Source organism: Octopus sinensis, linkage group LG12 (assembly GCF_006345805.1).
Source record: "Octopus sinensis linkage group LG12, ASM634580v1, whole genome shotgun sequence".
Classification (NCBI taxonomy): Eukaryota; Metazoa; Mollusca; class Cephalopoda; order Octopoda; family Octopodidae; genus Octopus; species Octopus sinensis.
The window spans coordinates 70,544,715-70,568,321 of NC_043008.1; the positions used below are offsets into that span (position 1 = coordinate 70,544,715).

The following is a 23,607-nucleotide window of genomic DNA, read 5'->3' on the forward strand; positions in this document are numbered from 1 at the left end:
TTCGGTCCGGACCTCCAAATGGAGAAGAACTGGAACGAGATAACGAGTAGGGTGGTCACTCTCGCCCAGCAATGGGCCGAGAGGAAACTGTCCCTAAAAGGTCGGGCGGAGGTGACGAACACGTACATCGCGTCCATCATCTACTACCGCCTGACCGTCGTACCTTGTCCCGACCCTACCATCACCAAACTAGAACGCATTCTCTTCCGCTTCTTGTGGAAAGGATGCGTCCCGATGGTCAGGCGATCCATTTGCTGTCAACACCCGTTAAAAGGAGGGCTGGGTATGCCATGGTTGATGATGCGCAGACACGCGCTGAGACTGCGACATCTCCGACTCTATGTAGACGACGGTGAACAGGTGTGGTCGCCGTTTGTGAGGCACGCGTTCCCGCAGCTCGTCTTCATGACCGAACTGCAGTCGTGGATCAAAAAGAGGCCGAGCAAGGGCGAATGGCACCGCGAGTGTCGCGTTGCTCTCAAGCAACTCTGCCGTCCCGGGTCAACGTTGAGTGACTTCAACACGACCAAAGCATTCTATAGGGGATTAGTGGAGGGTAGGTACGACGACGAACTTGGGGCAAACCTGGGCGTCGACGAGGAATACCTGACCCGCCTGTTTGAAACGACTTTCGGGCCGGGACCTATGGACAACTTCCAGAGATCCCTGGCCTGGCGGTGCTACCGAGAAGCGCTACCCGTTCGGGATAAGCTCTATAGGCATGGCTCAAGAAACACGGGGCCGACCTGCCCGAGATGTGGGCAGAGCGACGAAACCGCTCTGCACGCAATCGTGCAGTGTCCAACAATCTCCGACCTGTGGGCTTATGTCGAACGACTGCTGTCACGTGTGGGACGTGTCGGTTTATCAGCCGAGTCTATCGTTAATATCGTCACGCCTCCTTCCTTCAAACGGGAAGGAAGAGCTATTTTTATCATACTTGTGGCTATGGCGAAAGAATGTATCTGGTGGACGCGCCTGAAAGGATTAGAGACAAACACTTTCCTCTCTGGTCAATTTCTCATCAACTTCTTCAAGTATCACTTGAAGAGGAAAGTGAGAGTAGAGAGGCAGGTTTTGTCTAGTGAATGTTTTAAAAAAAGATGGGTGAATGTAACAAGGATGGCACGTATGAATGACGAAGCCACCTTGACTATGATTCTATGAACCGTAAAAATTTATACAGAGAGTTGCTTATTTGCAAAAAAAAAAGAAATATAACATGTGACTTCATTGACCGAGGTTACCGTGGTCTGTTCCGTAGGCTTTTCTTTCCACGGGTAAACCTCACCTGTCCTCCCCTTTACACTTCATATTGACATTTCTGTGATAACGATCCCTATTGATCAAATTTTTTTCACTTCCCCCCACACTTTATTATATTATATCCCCCCTTATTTTGTCCTCTTTCTTTCCATTTACGATCCCTTTTGATCGAAAACCAAACCCCCTTCTTTTTCCCCCAAAAGAAAAGCTCTACCTTGTAATTTTGTCCTGTCTGTGTGCAGCCCTGTGTGGCTAATAAAGAAACATATCTATCTATCTATCTATCTATCTATCTATCTATCTATCTATCTATCTATCTATCTATCTATCTATCTATCTATCTATATACATGCATGCATGTATACATTCATGCATGTATACACACATAAAAATAACACACAAATACACACTTACACACACACACTCACACCCCCACCCCACCCCCACACACAGGACGGGCTTTTGCACAATTTCCGTCAAAGAAATTCATCTCACATGCTACTGAGAATTCAGTAGAATGCAAAGTACTTTCTCAACTTACAAAAATAATATGTATGTTTATATCAGTAATCATAAGCTGCACCCGGAGATAAAAGCAGTTTATCACAAATCATTAAAGCAACTCATTTGTCTGTAATCTCTTATATTCACATATTTATGCATTCATGAGTTCAATACAGAGTATTTCATAAGAATATCTTAAATAATATCTTTATGCATTTTTCTTAGAAATCTTCTTCAGAAAATCTTATCAGAATATGAGCAGATTATCCGAAATATGCTGATCTATTTATTCTATAGTAACTTTTACAAATGCCTTTCCTTTTCACATATCGTTGTATTCTCATATATAAAGAGATTAATTACCGCCAAGTTCTTTTCAGCGCGTCGCAAATATATATAATCAATGTATATATAAGGAAGACTCAGAAATTGATAATGCAAGCCACCTCATGATCCCGATCTCCGAGTAGCGACTCAAGCAAGCGCAAATTTGAATAAACACCTACCACTCTACTTAATTTTCTCAAGACGTGTTTAATATATCTGTTTAATATTAGTGCGGCATTACTCCTGACTAATGTTTCAAGAATCCATCTGTGCAACTTTACTCATGATTAATTTTCGTATACTTCCTGTGTGCAACTTTACTCATGACTAATCTTTGTAAAATCTACTTGAACAACTTTACGCATGAGTAATACTTCTAGAATCATTGCATAGGGAAACTTTGTGGAAAACCTTGTGGAAGGCATCCTATGCTATGCTGCAACTCACCCTTCTCCTTCCAACGTATTCTTTTACTTTCTATATTGTTGAATCGAACGGATGTCTGCATCAGAGCTCTCTAAAAAAGAAAAAAAGAAAAAGACAACCAGTTTCTCATACAGAAAATAGTCTTTTTTTCTAGTTTTACTGACAGAACCTCTTTTCATTGTTTGAAAGTTTACTCTGTTACCGGGAGTAGAAGAAAAACATATCTGTGAATATTTTAATTGTTTATATATTCAACAAATAGCTATTTGCAATATTTTCATGAGTTGCAAGGTAGCCATTTCAGATGGTACCAGGAAGAGCGCGCCGCTGCGATGGTAGCAGTTGCCACAGTTAAAGTAAAAAGCATTAATCCTCCCACACAAATTATTAAAAAGAACAACAACAAGAGATATCAATTAAAAATAAACAGACTGCAGAACATTCAAGCAGACAAACGTTGAAGCTTAAAAACGTAAAACTGCAAAAATTAGTTTTGGAAACATTTATTTGAATGTACAAAAAAAGTACAAACAGAAATAATGACCACCACAACCACCACCACCACCACCACCACCACCACCACCACCACCACCACCACCACTAGCACCAGCAACAGCAACAGCAACAACAGCAGCAGTGGTCCAAGAATTTGGATCTGAAGATATCCATTCCCAGCGACCTTGAGGGCCATCGCCCAGTGGTGTCGGGCGTCAACGAAGAGCCCTCGACTACAACAAGACGACCAAAGTTTTTTTTTCCAAGGTCTGGGGGTCTCCTGCCCCTAAGCCCTAGACCATCATCTAATCACCCTTACCCGTCTTGTTGCTTAACAACAACAGCAACAGCAGCAGCAGAAAAATTCCATCCTTCACAAAAACTATGTTAAAGGTAAGTTGAATGGAGACAAGACAAAAAAAAATATAAATGTTATGTCACAAAAATTGTGCTTCTTTGCTTGAGCAGTAAAGAGCTGCGAGGAAGAAGGCATTTCTCTGTTTACAAAAATAAAAAAAGGGTCAGTGGGAGCGCCGTAAGTCACTGGAAAAATGAGATGGCAGATACTCTGTGCGATGGACGGATGCCATAGACTGGGGCGCGGTAAATGAAAGTGTGTGGTGATATTTAAGATTGAGAATTGAGAATCCGGCGAGAAGACTGTCGTAGGGAAAGCATTGTTGTTGCTGCTGTGCTGCACACCTGACCACATGCTCGTGCCAAAGTATATGTGTCGCAGTAACAATCGAAGATCACACGGCTGTCCCGGAGTTGTGCCACATTGGGGGAGCAGACAGGGAATTAATCAAACCATAGGTGTAGAGATAAAAGCTTACATGAAAACATTCAGCCCAGGAAAAGGTGAAAATAGAAAGGGGGAGAGGGAGAGAGAGAGAGAGAGAGAGAAAGAGAGAGAGAGAGAGAGAGAGAGGGAGAGAGAGTACCATCGATAGGTGAGCCAGAAAATGTGAGCCTTGAAGTAACTATCGTTGTTTACAGAGCCCCACCTGTTGCAGTTTCGATATTGCCTGAGCTGAAACTGACAGTACTGCCCCATCCTCAGTACAGCCAGCATCAGGGTCGACGAACTAAAGCAGTCTAGTGCTTTATTTCTCCCTCACAGAGCCAGCAAAAGTTACAAGAAACAGTACTGCCCTATTGTCTGGCATTGATGATAAATAAACAACAACAAAATCAGCAGCAACAGCAACAACAACATTGTTTAATCGACTGAAAATGGACTTTTCAAATATGAAGTAAAACCTGCAAAGGGAAAACTAAGTGAAACCAAGGGTTTCGCTTTGCTTGTTGATTACTATGAACAAAAGCTTGTAGGCATCAGTCCAGGGTAGCTTTTAATGTGATCGGAACATCGCGGTGTCTCAACGTCTCTTTGTACTGGTGAATCGAGTGTATTATGAACACACGTTGTCTAAATAGACCGGGTGTTCTCCGATGGCGGAAAAAAAGGGGCAAGGTGCACACTGCTATGGACACCACATTGGCAACCGAAGCTGCTGTAACAGCATCAACATCAACATCAACAGCAGTCACAACGGCGGTAGCAAAATCAACAACAAGAGCAGCTGTACCAACAGCGACAGTAACAACAACAGCAGGAGTGGAGGCGCAATGGTCCAGTGGTTAGGACAGCGGACTCGCGGTCGTAAGAACGCGGTTTCGATTCCCAGACCGGGCATTGTGAGTGTTTATTGAGCAAAAACACGGGGAGTGGTGGTGAACCCCACTGTACTCTTTCACCACAATTTTCTCTCTCTCTTTCTTCCTATTTCTGCCACAGAGCAGAGGAACCATGGTGTAACCCACTATGGTGCGGTAAAACTTTCAGACCCTAGTCTAGATTGCGATTCCTCTGTAACCCAGGATAGTTCAGCTCTCCACCCGTTAAAAGCCACGGTTTACGGAATGAGCATAACAACGTAACTTTTGCACCCGTCCAACCGCCAGTCTATCGCGTGTGGTGGGTGGATCTTCAAGTTGCCGCATGCATTCTTAGTAGCTTAGAGTAGACGCGAATTAGAGATTATTCTTTGTAGTTAATGGCGTGAGTCCTGATTGAAAGAAGAAGAAAAAGAAGACAAAAGCAGGAGCAACAGTAATCACCAAACAACAACAACAACAACAACAACAACAAAAACAACAACAACAACAACAACAACGACAACAACAACAACAACAACAGTAATCTCAAAACAACAACAGCAGCAAGACATGCCATCGACGCTACAGTCCAGACGGACAGTTTCGCAGGTACCAACATCGAAAGAAAGTATTCCATGCGACCGGTGAAATTATTGGAGATCGCACAAATCGGCGAAACATTTTTGTAATCACCAATGAGAAAGCATGTCTGATTAGTGGAATTTTGTCGAACAGGTTTTGTATGGGGTTGGACGGATCCAGTTGATGATTGAATCTATTGTGAATATTTCTCGCTCTACTTTTCAGTGAGACAAGCTTTCCTCTATCAAGTGGTTACGGCGAAAGAAATTCTGTAGTGAGCGCGACTGAAAGGAGAGAAAGCATCTTACTATTCGGCCAAGCTCTTGACATCTCTTCTCAGATTTTGCATGAAGAATAACATGTGAGTAGAGAGAAAGGTGTGAGATTGGTGAGCATAATCCAAATGAAAGCGTCTATTTCAGCATGCACTGTCGGTGGGAAATGATTGCTGAGAAAGGTACTTACCTTTGGTAGTCAGGTTATTATCATATTTGTTTCTTGATGGTCTCCCCAATACAGGGAATTTACTCTTAGTTTTTGTTTTCTCTAACTGAAAAAAACCCTGTACGGTGTAAGACCCCTTTCTTGTATTGTCAAACATCTGGGGCTATATTTCAGGTATCTTAATTTTATCGTCTGCTTTCGCAGCGTCGCATTTACCTTGGTTATGTACTGTGTTTTGTTTTGGCTTTGTTATTGTTATTTTATTGAATGTGTTTTGCGTAAAATGCATGCCTAATGTCTACTAGTATTAGTTTCCGTGTGTGGTGTGTACGTCCAAGTCCTTAACAATTTTGTTATGTATTTGTTTATAAGTTTTCACTCATTCCCAAAGCTTTATTATTGTGAGAATTCTTCCTTTTTTCATGACCCCATATTCTGGTTATTCCTAGTTTCAGATATTTGTATTTGAACAATTTCTCCATTTGGAAAAGGGACAACTGACCTTTTCAGACTAATACTTCGATTAGTATAAACGAATTTTCTTAGTGGTATTCGAGAACAATAACCTGTTGATTAGTCTTAATCGCCTTGTCTGCATGTTCTGGCGTATTCCAAAACATGCAGCATTTTCTCGAGATTGTTTATATCAACTCTTTTCTGTCAATATTTTACAATATTTGCATAACTTCCAGTGTACATAAGTCCTAACTCAGTAATGCCTGCAGATGTATTTTTTCTTCTTTATGACTCAATGTGCTTATTTCTTCTAATTTCCTCAAAGTCAGCTGTCAGTTAATGTAGTCTGCTTTACTACAAGCTTTTCGTGATTTCTGGTGAGGGAGCTTTGATCCTGTCTTGCGATAAAGATTCAATATCTGCGTTGAGTCTCGCACTTCTCAACTAACGTTGTAAAATTTAAGTTTCATTTTCTTACATGCCAATTTCTTATATGCTATTCTGTAGTACTATAGTTTAGCTTTTCAACGATTTCTATCGTTGGTTCTGATTCTTTTCTATATTTGCCATTTTAGTTCCTGCTTTATATTTGTTGCTTATTTAAAGAGGAAAAATATTTTTCTTTCGTTTCTGTTTTGTAGATATTTATATCAGTTTTCCATATCTCTTTACTAGATATTTGTGTAGTTCTACAGTAGCCATTTATTAAGATCTCTGTTGCTGCTAAAAGCTTTAACCTACAAAAACTGATGATAAATATAATCTTCATATATTAGGTTTTTGGTTGGAGGTATGTCCTAAACGCAGTCATTATATTCTGGGTGTATTTAACGTTCATTTAACGTCCAACTAAGAACATAGTTGTAAATTATTGCAGGGACCGCTAGTGTATTAATACTAATTACACTTTTCTTTTTGCATGAACGTTAAATTTGAATATTAATGAATATTTCATAAGAATATCTTAAAGATATTTAAATATTTAAGAGTAACTATTTACTTCAATACGTTCTGACTTTAAAAACCACAGGGATTCATTTTGCTTTTCAATCTTTCGAAGAGGACAGGCGATTTACCAGTAAACAATTAGAGTAGAATAAACATATTCCCACTAATATATATATATATATATATATATATATATATATATATATATATATAAATTCCAACTATATATATATATATATATATTATATATATATATATATATATATATATATATATATATATATATTATATATATATATATATATATATATATAGTTGGAATTTACGAAAAAACAAAATACGAAGACAGGTGTATAAGCAACAAACAGGTATATTAGTTTAACGCTCGGGAATATATTTATGAATATATATAAGAATATATATATATACGTATATATATTCTTTTATTCTTTTACTTGTTTCAGTTATTCTGACTGCGGCCATGCTGGAGCACCACCTTTAAATCAAAGAAATTGACCCCCGGACTTATTCTTTGTAAGTTTGGTACTACCTCTATCGGTCTCTTTTTCCAAACCGCTAAGTTACGGGGACGTAAATACACCAACATCGGTTGTTAAGCGATGATAGGGGGATAAACACAGATACAAAAACACAAATACACAAACACACACTCACACAGACACGCACGCGCATGGACACGCACATATACGATGGGCTTCTATCAGTGTCCGTCTACAATATTCACTCACAAGACTTTGGTCAGCCCGAGACTATAGTAGAAGACACGTGCTCAGGCTGCCAAGCTCCCTACAACACAGCCACGCATATATATATATAGTTAATCCAAACATGAACAAAGAGAAAACACAACAACGTGAGGACGTGGAACAATTATAGTGTTATTGGACGCTCAGGAACGGAAAGAAAGAATGAGGATTTAACGTTTCGAGCGGAGCTCTTCGTCAGAAATTGAGAAAAAAGGAAAAGTCTAAGGAAGGGAAGACGGAGAAAGAAAATCGCCAACGATACACACGCGGTCACATATTGAAAATCTGTACATATATGTATCCATATATATGTATACATACATATATATATATGTATAAAACGATGAGCGTCTATTTACTTCCCAGGTCTCCGTGTACGCACACGCACACACACATGCGCGCGCACACACACAAGCACACACGCATACAAATCTACGTAGATATACAAGCTTTATTTGTTTCTTTTTAGATTGAAAAGAAAAATCAACAGCTTAATCAATTTTCAGTCCTTATTGAGGTCTCGTATTTGGCTAATTCCAGATTAGCCATTCTGTTTATATATACACATCATATATAATAGCTTCAGAGAATTGGAGTAAATAATTTGCATAGAGCTTGATTTGATATCAGAGGGTTTCAACAAGAAACCCAATCCACACAGTATCGAGGCTGTGACATATATAATATATATGTATAATGTAGGCTATGTAGTAGATGCATCGAATTTCCCCCTCTTTCTACATACATACATACATAATTTCCTCTCTCTTTCTACACACATACATATGTATATGTATATATATACATACATACATATATATATACATATATAGTGAGAGAGAGAGATGTGTATGTATATATATATATATATATATATATATATATATATATATATATGCATATATATAGATACATATATATGTAGGTATACATATATATATATATATATATATATATATATATATAGTGATCACACTTATGCTTTTTAACTGAGAAGGATATATTTCATTAAGGAGGTCTAATAAGATCTAAATATTTTTATCAGTTGACTTTAGAGACCAGAACTACTGCCATCTGCGTTGATTTCATTGGTAAAATAAATTCATTAATGTGAACTTTTTTGTGTTATATTATTATTTAGAGATGTTAGTCAATGAGAGAAAAAAGTTCCGTTTACTGATTGTAAAGATAATTTAATCTGAGATTATAAACTGCCTACATTACATATAGCAGACTTTACTTTATATTTAGTTTTCTCTCAAGCACCCTTACTAACACACACACATATACACTGACGCATACCCAATGACATGCAATCACAGTGACATGAACAAATATATACTCTCTCACACAATTTTTGTTGTCCAAAAATTTGCACTGATGAGATATGAATATCGAAACGTGTCTGCAGATATGGAATGGCCTATTTAGCACATTTTATGACATTTAATTTCTGTATTAAACATAATATTAAATATTCGTTTTCCTGTAGCTCTAGGTCATCTGTAACAAGTACATCTACAGTTGAAGGTGATCATCTGAACGATGAGGTACGACAAACTGATCCGTAGCTCCCGATTTTCTAATTCTCAGATGTAAACCTCTATATGATTATGAAATCAACATGAAAATAGAGCCATATATGCCAGAAATTTTACAATGTTTTTCAATAGTTCAGTATTAGTTATCTTTATGCCTGAAATCAGAAAAATTAGAAAAAATGAAGGAAAAGGGAAGAAAGTCAACTATCGGAAGAAAGACAGAAACGGACTGAAAAACTGATACAATGTTATATTGACTATTATTATTGTTTCCTATTTGTAATGGCATTTCTCCGCTGATCCCGGGAGATTGCAGCAACAGCAAGAACGGAAACAATAGAAACAGGAACAGTAGCTTCTTTAGCATTCGTAGCAGTAGTAGCAGTAATAGTATTAGTACTAGTTGTACTTTTTGTTATTGTATATAAGTCCAGATTATTCAGGGAAAGTCGTCACACATTAAGAGAAGGTAGCAAAAATTAACATACAAAAAGAAAACAAGATGGCTGCAACTCCAATAGATAGACACATTCTACATTTTGGTTGTGCTGTTTATTATTTTTAATCACGTTTTTATGATTGATAATATCTTTTATAGAATCACTTCCATTTAATTTTTCTACTTTTATTCTTACGTTCATCATACTTAGATATTTGTTTTACATGCATACGTACATTATTATTATTATATTATTATTATTATTATTATTATTATTATTATTATTATTATTATTATTATTATTATTATTATTATTTCTGTAACAAATGCTTATATGCCTTTAAATCTTTTTGTTGTATGATATTTTTCTTTGAGAGAAGACAGAAAAACATTTATATTAGTAGAAGGAAGACAATGTTATCAAATAAATCTGAGAGATAATGATAAAATGATAATAATAATAATAATAATAATAATAATAATAATAATAATAATAATAATAATAATGAAGTGCTAATAATAGTTGATCATTAGTTGCAGTCAAACCAAAATTTAAAGCAGAAATGTAAAAAAGAAATAAAAGAATGAATGTTTGACATACGTACGTATATATTTGTATACGCATGTACACACATTCGCACACACACACACACACTCACACACACACAAGTATGTATGTATGTATGTATGTATATATATGCATACATACTCATATACTTATGCGTAAATAAGCGTGCACACACGTCAGTAATTTCAGAAAACATACACGCATATATAATGTATAATGCACATGTACATATGCATTTATGTGTGTATACTTGTATAAAGTGTGTATTTATATATTTATATCTGTATATATATAAATATATATACCTAAGTATGTGGGTATGTATACATTTATTCATATATGTATATATATATTATATACATATATATATATATACATATATAAGTATATATGAATGCATATATGTGTATGTATCTGCGTGTATAAATATACGTATATTACAAAAAAAAAATATATATATATATATACATAGAACGGGAAATCAAGAAAGGCAACCGTTTTGTGTTAGATATTATTCTTTTTTACTTTGATCTGAAAAAACCACAAGATTTAGAGCATAATCATACAACCATCCGTCTGATTTGAGGAAATCAAACCATTTTTCTTTGGGTGGAATTTATCAAAAGAGACACCAGTGATTTATATAAACCAGGTGTAGTATTATACATTTCTTTATTGATCTAGTATTTTTTCGGACGCTTTCAGTTCATAACAACGACCATTCCATCGTACATGGAAGCTCGGTACGTGTCTTCGGAACATGGTATATTATAATAGAATTGATAAATAACTGAGCATAAAATCTGAAGAAAAACATATATGGTAGCTAGCATTGATAGATAGAATTCAAATGAAAGAGATAGATAGAAATAGAGATAGAGTGAGAGAGAGAAAAACGGATTTTTCTAAAACGTTTCTTAATTAATAATCATTATTTTATTATTTATTTAAAATTATTGATTTTTTTTTAAACAAATGTAGAAAATAACAACAACAAATAAACCATGATGTCATTAATAACCAACTTAATTGTACAATTCTATAATGAATGGGAGGAGTTTCAGCCCTCCCACATCTTGCAAATAACAGAGATTCTGTACAAGTTGATATCACAGAACATAAAAGAATACACAGAGGGTAGGGCTAGAAGTAATTATTAATATCTTAAAAAAATATAATCGTAACAAGCTTCTAGAGGTTTGCAAAGATCTGTAGATTTACCACAAGTACCTTTTTTTATTTTCTTTTAGTTTTTGTTATTTTTTTGTTTGTTTATATATTATATTCCTTTTAAATGAAATTTTACCTTCAAGGAAACCAAAAGAAATGAAAAACAAAATCATAACAAAACAGTTTATACGAATTAAAAATACAAAACACAATTTTCTGTAAAGTATCTATAACCTTGGTCTTCATTTTATTATTATTTTATCATTGTCATTATCATATTCTTCTTCTTCGTCATCTTGTTGTTGTTGTGCTTCTTCTTTGTTATTATTATCACTATCTATTATTGTTATTATTATTATATTATTATTATTATTATTATTATTATTATTATTATTATTATTATTATTATTGATAGTTAATGAAATGGTATCGAATGGAAGAATTTATACATGTATTTACGTAAATGCTAAAGCAAAATAAAAATAACATACATCTCTCACTTTGTCTTTCTCTCTCTGTCTTTGTATATATATATACACACATACATATTCAGTTACATACATCTACACACACACACACACACACATATAAATGCAAACATACAAACATACTAGCATGCATGCATACATACATACATACATACATACATACATACATACATACATACATACATACATACATACATACATATATATATACATACTTACATACATACATACATATATATATATATATATATAATATATATATATATATATATATATATATATATTATATATATATATATATACATATATATATCCATAAGACACAAAACCATCTTCGTACGGGCCGTGATTCAATTCCTTTGGATTAAATGCAAGTTTTATGGTTGAATTTTACTGCCAAAACCGTCAATGTGGACGTTCATACTTTGAGTTCAGAACACATGTCATGGGTCGGAAGTTTGTATTTGTTGTTGTTGTTGATGATGATGTTGTTTTCTTCATTCTTCAGGTTTATGAATGGAGTCTTATCGTAAATAATTCATTAAGGCTAATTCATCGATGAGAATAGTATCTAGCTTGTATTAGAATCTAAGAAAACATCAAAATAACACGCAAAAACTGATGATTTCAGTGGACACTGTTTGCTTTCTAAGCTTTCTCTCTAACAAGGCTCCGCGAAAACGCACCCGGAGTAAATTTACAAATAATGGTAATAATAATAATAATAATAATAATAATAATAATAATAATAATAATAATAATAATAATAAACAAGATTATCACAGGCTCTAGAGAACTTCATGACTGCAAAGTGCAATTGTAAAATGTAAAATGCAGAAGTGAACTCAAAATTCATCGTTTCTTTTTATTTGTACAGACTCTTGGTAAGAAATGGAAAAAAATATCACAAATTCAATATTGAAAGCTTTCAAAGTTTACTTTTGTATTTTTTGATAAGGAAAGTCCTAGTAATATTTGGTTGAAAAGTATTCGCACTTCTTCAATGGTACATAAGTGAATATGTATGTATGTATTATGGATATATATATATATATATATATATATATATATATATATATATATATATATATATATATATATATATATATATACATATATATATATATACATATATATATATTATATATATATATGTATATATATATATATATACATCCTTACAGACACGCACATACATTGACAGAGAGGGACGCAGACACATACGCACACACAAGCATATATATATATATATATGTGTGTGTATTTGTATGGTATGGCGTATGTGTTTGTGTGTGTATGTGCGAGCATGCGAGTGTGTGTATGTGTGTATGTGCGTGTATGTGTGTATGTGTGATGAGCAGAGTAGCTGGGTAGGAAAAAATTCGGAAGCATAAGAATAGATGTAAATTTGGCTTCTCTTCGCCTAAAATAACAAAGTGAAATTGAGGGGAACTGTATTCCATTGCGAACATTATATCAACCCGACAGTTAATAACAATAACAATAATAATGATAATAATAATAATAATAATAATAATAATAATAATAATAATAATAATAATAATAATAATAATGAATTATTATTGAATACTGTAGCGAATTTAATTAATCAAATAAAATATATTTGAATATTCTAACGAGCATCATCCATTTTATTAATGATAAACGAGTGTTTCTTTTCATTTTGGACTTTTTCTTTTGGCGTAGATGGGATTTGAGTTGAATGTAAGCTGTATATATATGTATATATATACATATGTATATATATGTATATATATACATATATGCGTATATATATACACGCACATACGTATGTATGTTTGTATCTATAAAAAAGAAGTAAAATACACAGGTATATCTTTTGGGGACTTAAAAACGGAACAAAACTTCATAACACAACCATATACTGTTTAGAATGACTGTGTGCATATTGTTCTCTGCTACTTGAGTTAACCCTGACATATGCTATTGGGGCGAGATAGAAACATTCCAACTAATATCTAGCTAATACCGGTTCTAAAATTAAGGCTTACTACACATGCCACACATAGAGTTATAACCGGAATGATTTTTACAGAGCATCGGCGAAAGGCACTTGTACAGCAACTGTTATTGGTTAAGGGTTAAGGGTTATGGCCCTTTCGACGTCACCCTCATCGGAACATAAGGAGACATGTGACAGGGTTAAAAAAAAGACTTGATGCAAGTACGTGACCAAAAGCTTCAGCATATCAAATAATCAGATAATATGGTCCAACTTTCACTATGCAAAGCTTGATCTGATTTCAAAAAACATATTATTGATTTATTTTTATTGATTTATTTTTATTGATTTATTACTTGATTTTGTATTTTTTGTGTATATGTGGGTGTCATTATTTTTTGTTATTATTTAATTTTGTTTGTTTTTCTTTTCATTCAGTTTATGAAAGTATCAGATTGTTGAATTGTTTGTTCTGCCAGTAGGCAAAACAGTACCCTGGAATTTTGCAGTTGATCCGTTTGGCAGTACTTTAATAAAACGTGAATAAAGTTGCTTTCAATATCAACATAAAAAGGTGGACTTAAATAGAGCATAAACTCTGCTGTTTTATTTATTTATTTGTTTGTTTTTCGTTTATATCATTATATATATATATATATCTTTTTTTTTATCAGGGACCTGAATATTAACAGACGTAAACATTCAGGAAGTAAGAAGTTTCCGCATTGTTCTGGCTGGAAGATAATTGGCTTAAGATTATTGTCATATATTTCTTTTAATATTATAGTTCCTATACTTTCTATAAACAGGCTACAGGGGTAGCTTGCCATAGAATTTCAGAAACATTTCTTTGTGTAACTGTGGCTATTTCTCAGGCAAACATTTTCCAACAACTGTCATATTGTATGTAAATTAATACATTTGCCCTGTGAATAAGTCTCTTTACTCATTAATACTCCTAAATAATTAGGAAGATTTAACGTTAAACAAGTTGTTTAAAGTCTTTCTCTAGATGAGAACACATAAACATAGCTGTCCAGTTTGCCTAACTATGATTTCGTAATTCTCAGGTACTTGAGTTTGTATTTAAAAGTCTCATTTCATCTTAATTCATCCGTTTTCTTCTCCCTTTATTTCTGGCCCTTCATTTTTTTGCCGATGATTGCACATTTAAATTGATACAAAAAGCTTTTTGTCAGCAGATTTGGCCATTCCAATAAGAGCATAGCTGTGAATGGGCGTCTTCAATGTCTCTTTAGCATGGCTACCGACTTTGTTGTTATGATTTATGAAATAAAACATGTTTGATGAGCTTTTGTATTTGAAGTTTCAGGATTGGTTTTGTAGACGATATCGTACGTATAAAGCTGCTAGAGAAGAGAATGGTCACTGAGAACACTGCTGATTATAATGCCGAAGATATACATGCCTATAGACTTCAGACAGAGCCCGTTATCATTGATAATACTGAAGCAACCGGAAGATTCTGTATGAAAAAGAAAGAAAACGAAACGACATATTAGAAATGTAATAAGGAAATATGTAAATGAATTATTTCTAATTTAGGAATAAGGTCATCAATTTTAATGGGAGTGGGTTAGTCGATTTCATTGACTCCAGTACAGAACTGGTACTTTATTTTATCGGAAGGATGAAAAACAATGTTGACTTCGGCGAGATTTAAACCTAGAAGGCAAATAACCAGAAGAAATACTGCAAAGTGATTTTCCGACGTTCTAGGAATCCTGCCAGCTCGCTGCCTGAAAGATTAGTATATAAGTTATATAAAAATAATAAATAAATAGCTGATAGATTAATAAGTTCTTGGAATTGCTATAAAAGGTATATTATAACGGAGGGACAGTATTTAATAGAATCAGCCTCTGTGAAATAAAATACAATTACTTTTAGACATGACCAGTATTTCATTAATGAAACCTAGCAGCATGAAGTCGACTGTGCCTGGATTTGAACATAGATCATAGAAAGGAGAAACTAAAAAAAAAAACAATAAGACATTTTATTCTGTTAACATTTTATTGTTTATTCCATTCCAACGGATTTATGTGATTAATCATTACAAATGTAATTACAATAATAATTCAAAGGCATAATAAAATAAGAATGGGCATTTGTAAGCGGAGAAATGAGGGATAAGCAGCAGACTGATATCAGCATATTACTGGTATTTCTATCTTATTACACAAGGACTTTAAAACTTGTTTATGGATTGGACAAAAAATAGTGCATAATACATAATCTTTATTTCGTTTTTGTTTTAATCAGGAGAGAAAGCAGTGCTCATGATCATTTACACGGCTGCTGAGATTAGTGGAAAGGTCGGAAGAAGGTGTGCTCAAATGGTAAATCTGGCTCGAACACTTGTCACTGAATGAACTCTACTAAGGTCTTCTAAGGTGTCAGGTAGTGATGTTAAATCAGGTAACGGTTTTAAGTAGACCATAACGGGAATTAAACTCAGAACTCAAAGGATCTGAACAAATACCACAAGGTATCAAGTTCAACATTCTTATAGTTACGCCAATTCCCTACCTTGGATTGGTAAGATTTTATTCCTTCAAAGGAATTAACCTCAGCAGGATTTGTACAAGGAGATCAGAGAATCGGTTTAAATGTTGCGAAAAACTCTATGCGATGCTCTATGGCGATTCGGTCAATTCAACACCGGGAGGTTTCTGGAAATGATGAAGGAAGAACGATGGATGTTATCCTCAGGGCAGGGAACTGGCTCGGATGCATCTAGCAAAGAGGAGAGGGCTCCGCAACAGGCACTCTAGGATGAGGTGATAGTAGTGGTAAAATGGACAATATATTAAGTCTAAAACCCAAGAACGGGATTAGCCCCATAGAATGGGCTCTCACATAATTTCATATTTTAGTTATATCGGAAACATGTGATATTGAAACGAATTTGCAAACGACACAGCCATGTTTAAGGGAGAAGAGACAATTCCGATGACATTCAAATCGGAACGAAGTTAATTACAGCAATGCAGTTATGTTTGCATCTTGCAGTTTCTGATACTTTCACTCCTTTTTGTAAACAAAAGCTGAAACAAGAACAACCACAAAATCGTATAATGACACATAAAGATGACCTGGCTAAAGATGACGCTAAAAACAAATCACATCTTATATTAAATTGAATAATTATATATATATATATATATATATATATATATACATATGAATATATGCATGTATGTGTATATATGTATTTATATATGCATACACGCATGTATATATAATAATGACAATGATAATCACAACATTAACAAATTAACAAATACACACGCACGCATATATATACACACACATATATATACATATATATATACATATATATATACATATATATATATATATATATATATATATATATATATATATATATATATATATATATATACATATATAAATACATATATATATATATACATATATATATATACATTTATATATTCTCCGGACACAAACGCATGTTTCCTGTTGTAACTCATCTAACAGAGCCGTTGCGATGCCTTCAAAAAGAGAGATCTGAAACAGAAATAACTTGATATATATATCGAGTTACCAAAAAATTAGTCACCGTTTTTTATGCTTATGAAATATTTATGGTGAGGATGTAAATTCCCAAAAGATATTCTATTGAATTTAGATGAGCTTTTATAGTTATTATAGAAATATTATTATCACTCACATACACAGAAAATATTTTCCGGTATCAGTTCGTGTATTAAAATTCTCACTGATATCGATGTTTGGAACATGCTCTCTTCAGGCTTTCCTGTACATATATGATATTATAACTCTTTCTGTGGCGTTTCAAGAGAGACACAGAATTTTCAGACGTTCCCAGTAATTTAGGCTTATAACCTAGTATAACTTAAGATAACATTAAGTTTATAACCTAAGATAAATTTAGGTTTATAACCTATGATATTTTACTGGTGAACGTTCTTTGTAACTCTTCAGTTTCTTCTATGAGACCGGTTGAGTTTGGAGGCTAAAGTGTGAGCAGTAATCTAATCTGCTCAGAACTAAAGTTTTCTATGAAATCAGCATATCAACCAGTTCTCTTGTCAAAAAAAAATTTCTTGAGAGGCATCCAATGAGTCGAATTGCAGTTGGTATGCTTTTCACCAAAATTATGCCATACATTTGCCACAAATTACTTAAAACAAAATTGGACACCAGTAGTCCCACAAGAGTTCATGGTAGAAATGCCTCGAAATCTGTTACAGACATATATCTGCACTGAGAAAGTGGCTATCCTCGAAATCAAGACGACAACTTCTACCATGTGTAGTGCTTTAGTGGCTAGGGTGTTAGACTCATGATCGTAAGATTGTGGTTTCGATTACTGGGCCGGGCGATGTCTTGTGGCCTTGAGCAAAACATTTAATTACACGTAACTTCTGTCCACACAGATGGCACACACACACACACACACACACACACACACACACACACACACACACAACACACACACACACACACACACAAATACATGCATATAGGTATATAAATGTAAGATGCAAGGATTAAGGGGTAGGAAGTAATTGACCTTCAAGTGATCCGTCGAAAATATAAAAACAACTTCCAGGAACGATAGTAGTTTATTGCTGCGGAAAGTTGTTAATATTTCTCCTTTCGAAGTACGATAGACTGAAGAAAACTATTTTATAGTTCACGATTGGTTACCAGGTTTGACGTATATGTGAACGGAGTAGATAAATTCCGGGCTGCGTATGCTTTCATAGCGAGCAGAACCTCGGAAGTAGTAATTATCCAAGCGAGTTGTATTTCACCGTCTAATCTTCAGACCAAGGGTGTCTTACATTGCAGTTAAGAGATCAAACTGTGCCTTCTACGCATTTTGATGGAATCCTCCATGTGTTAACATGGGTGTCCTAACGGCAATGTAAGCTTTATATAATCAATATACCATTGGCCTGAAGATTAGCATGCAGAATACACCTCGCTTGAATAATAACTATTTCCGAGATTGATCTCGCTATAAAACATATGTAGCCCGGTTTATATCTATATTCCTTAATTTCTGGATTATCTATCTATCTATCTATCTATCTATCTATCTATCTATCTATCTATCTATCTATCTATCTATCTATCTATCTATCTATCTATCTATCTATCTATCTATCTATCTATCTATCTATCTATCTATCTATCTATCTATCTATCTATCTATCTATCTATCTATCTATCTATCTATCTATCTATCTATCTATCTATCTATCTATCTATGCAATTGTTAAAGAGGAAAACAAACGTTAAGGCAAGGCAAACATCTCAAGTCAAATACAGTATTATTATTGGAAAAATTTCAAAGTCTTACAACTGTTTCCGGGATATCCCAGAGTATGTGACATTCCGTTATCGGAGACAAATAGGGAAAATGATAAGGGTACAGATTAATGAAATGACGACATAGACGACAGGATTAAAGGAATAAGGAGATGAAGAAGAGAAGAAAGAAAAAGCATAAATGTTCACAGTTCAACTTTCCGATCTTGTAGAAATAAGTCCACAAGTCCTTAGGTGCAAATATATATATATATATATATATATATATATATATTATATATATATATATATATATATATATATACCTACATACAAACATGCATATATATGCATTCACACACTCACACACGCATATATATATATATATATATATATATACATGTATAAATTTTTTTTCAGTAATGAGATAAAAAACCAAGGCTGTGTAGATTTTAGAACATTTATAAATAGAAAATCTTACAGCTGTTTCTAGGTTAGTGAGAAGATGGTTAAGCAATAGTTAATTTAAATAAGATAGCAAATAGAGAGTGAAGTGGACCGGCATATCTCTCACCAGAATCCACAATGGAGGCAAGATGTTAAGCCATATGACTCAAAGATAGCTTGTTGTGAATGAAAAGATCAATTTATAGTTCTGTCACTCAAATTGTGGCTCCTGCTTTTGTAACTTAAGGATATACGTGGGTGAAGAGACTCAGTAGATCGAAATATTGTATTATCTCGTCGTTTACTCCACTTTACGAGATAGTTTGTCAATTTACTGTCGCATAACATTCTCACACACATACATACACGCATACACAGATAGATAAGCCAATTTATTTGAGAGAACAAATGTTTAGGAACGAGAAAATGAAAAAAAGAAGGAATACAAATTTTCAAAATTAAATAAAATGAATTTTTGATATGAATAAATTAAACATAAAATTCCGAAGAGCGAACGTTGGTCTGCGCCAGTAATTAGTGAATATAAAATATTCAGTATTAAAATTGTATCGCGTTTCTTTTAATCCTGTTAAAAATTAAACCTAATTAAGACTATAATTATTTTACAAAATATTCACCCGCAACATTTTAACTGTAAAAATGGAAATAAATTCAAGCTATACTATATCTTTATTATTGATCTTTTTGTTTCGGTAAATATATCTAGAACAGTCTTGGGAAACAATTAAATTCATCTCGGAAAATGTGCTAAAAATGTGCAAGGTTAACAAATGTTTTGTGTGAATGCCTTAAGAATAATTACAAATTTCATTATTGCTATTTCTTCTAGGATATGCCTTTATGTATCCTTAGAGGTAGTTTGTCAATATCTTTACATAAAATGAGCTTGTATTATTTCATTTTTAACAATCAGATGAGACTATACACTGTCTGAGACAGAGGTTGAACTGACCTCCTCCTGTTCAACTTTTGTTTCAGACCTTTAAAAATTTTAAGGAAAAAACAATTTCCAGTGTATTACTGCAAGCTGATTTTGAAAGAAGTAGGAACATCAAGCGCCTGCTTTTGAAGCTACTCGTGGCAACTTTAAGATTGTAAAAGTTTAACAAAGACAGCGACAAGGAGTCCGGATACAATAATATAAAACAACAAGGGAGTATGTGGTATATAATGTATACTCAACAAGGTTTAAGTAAAAATAACAGCCTCTCGTCTCCTTGAGACACAGTCTATTGTCTTAAAAATTACATTGTATAATAGAGTTACGTTGTTTAACGTAAATTCAATAGATAGGCGTAGGAGTGGCTGTATGTTAAGTAGCTCGCTTCTGTGCATACGTCGGGTTATTTGCTGTGTTGAGTTTTGACGAGACAGACGGAAATTTTTGAGCTGCTCGCCAGCGGTTTGTTGGTGAGTGTTGTACTAGTGGAAAAGAATGTATTCAGACCTTAGCGAGTATGAACTATCCTCATCAGACGAGGAGCTTGTTAAGGCGGTAAACAGAATGGACGAGCATTTGCAAAGAGTAAAAAGTTTTGCTGAGGCGGCAGAATTACAGAAAAAGGAAGTAGACCTAACCGGACTGAAGGAGCTGAGTAAGATGACACAGAAGGTGGGAAGTGATGTAAAGTTATTACCCCCGAAACGGGTTATGGTAAATATAGAAAAGAAGACTATCACCTACAAGGTGCACTCAGTGGAGAGTAGGAAGGTAGAGCGGATGGAGATGGAAAAAGTAGAAAAAACTCTGAGGGGGCTTTCGAAGGAAGTAATATATATAGCAAAAGGAAACGGATATTGGACGGTGGTTGTCCAGTTTAGGACAAAAGAGGAGGCAAAGTGGCTGGCGAGTACAACTGTAAAAACTGAGAAACTAGTACTTCTACCCACCTATCTTGGAAGGAAGACTTCTAAAGTGAGGGTAGAAGGAATTCCAACTGACATAGAAGTAGCTTGGGTTGCGGCAGCCGTCCACGTTGGAAGTGAGGAGGAGGTAGCTGTCCTCCAAGCCACAGAGACGGAGTAAGGAGGCTATAAAGGAAAAGTACTGGAAATGATCATACAAGCGGAGGCGAAGAAGCTGGAAAATTTGGCGGAAACGGTGACGATGGGAGAAATAGTATTGAGAGTATGGGTAGAGGGCAGAATTCCGCGATGCTTTAAATGTGGCCAAAAATGTCACATTAGAGCACACTGCCCTCTACAGAAGAAAACAATAGAGGAAAAAACAGATGAACCAGTTGTGGAGACAAAAGAGAAAAAAGAAGATGAAAAGAAAGACGGACGAAAGGAGGAAGAATGGATAGTAGCAGAGAGTAGAATGAAGAAGAGGAAGAAAAGAAAGAACACTGAGTGTGATATGGTACCCCTCTCCATCTCACTCAAGACCACTCAGACCCACCCGCCCCATACAGACACCAGACCCACCCACTCCCTTTCCCCTCAAGAAAAAACGAAAATGAAAAGAGAGCAGACACCACAGAATTTAGAAAACCCCTCCCCCGATGAAAAAAGGTTGCGAAAGAATGTTGTCATTGAACGATAGCGAGAGTGGAAATAGAAAGACTAGACCAGAGACTAAAGACGAATTAAGCGACTGGTGTTACTCAGTGTGGGGTGAGTAGCACACTCTTCATATTTTCATTTTTCAGATATCATGCATGTTATCATAAACTTAATTTATTTTCTCATGTTCATTTTCATGTCAGTCACAGTATCATTTTATTTTTACATATTTTTAATTGTTATATGTCCCCATATGTTTTTGTAGTGTCCCCTCTATGTAATACCTTTATGTCAAAATAATTGAAATAAAGTAGCTTGCTTACGAACCACATGGTTCCGGGTTCAGTCCCACTGCGTGGCACCTTGGGCAAGTGTCTTCTACTATAGCCTCGGACCGACCAAAGCCTTGTGAGTGGATTTGGTAGACGGAAACTGAAAGAAGCCCGTCGTATATATGTATGTATATATATGTATGTGTGTGTATATGTTTGTGCGTCTGTGTTCGTCCGCCCAACATCGCTTGACAACCGATGCTGGTGTGTTTACGTCCCCGTAACTTAGCGGTTCGGCAAAGAATAAGTCCTGGGGTCGATTTCCTCGACTAAAGGCGATGCTCCAGCATGGCCGCAGTCAAATGACTGAAACAAGTAAAAGAGAGAGAGAGAGAGAGAGAGAGAGAGAGAGAGAGAGAGAGAGAGAGAGAGAGAGAGAGAGATAATATAGCCACAGATATATTGTGTCTGCATAAAATAAGGGGTAGTAACGACTGGAACATTTTCGATTATAGGTCTGATAGATGCGGACTGAGCTGGAGATAAAAATTAACTGCGGAAATTTACCAGCCATTTTGTGAAATTGAATATTAACAGAAATGCTAGCAGCAATAACTACTCTTCACTCAGGTTCTGTTATTTTTTTTTATCAGAGGAAGGCGGTGAGCTGGCAGAACCGTTAGCATGCCGGGCGAAATGCGTAGCCGTATTTCGTCTGCCGTTACGTTCTGAGTTCAAATTCTGCCGAGGTCGACTTTGCCTTTCATCCTTTCGGGGTCGATAAATTAAGTACCAGTTACGCACTGGGGTCGATGTAATCGACTTAATCCCTTTGTCTGTCCTTGTTTGTCCCCTCTATGTTTAGCCCCTTGTGGGTAATAAAGAAACAAATAGTTAGTACGCCGAGCTTAGCGGTATTTCGACCGTCTTTACGTTCTGAATTCAAATTCTGCCGAGGTCGGCT

The 23,607-nt window shown here is 34.9% G+C and overlaps 1 protein-coding gene across 1 annotated transcript in view; it reads right to left on the bottom strand.

Annotated features, from left to right (window-relative positions):
- Window positions 1-14,669: 14,669 nt before the first annotated feature.
- LOC115217941 (limbic system-associated membrane protein) overlaps window positions 14,670-23,607 on the bottom strand; it is a gene marked incomplete at its 5' end in the record, with an annotated part of 175,772 nt that continues 166,834 nt past the window's right edge. Inside the window, one exon of the mRNA XM_036507779.1 lies at window positions 14,670-15,553. Coding sequence (XP_036363672.1) covers window positions 15,438-15,553 — 116 coding nt within the window. The remainder of the gene's footprint in view (window positions 15,554-23,607) is intronic.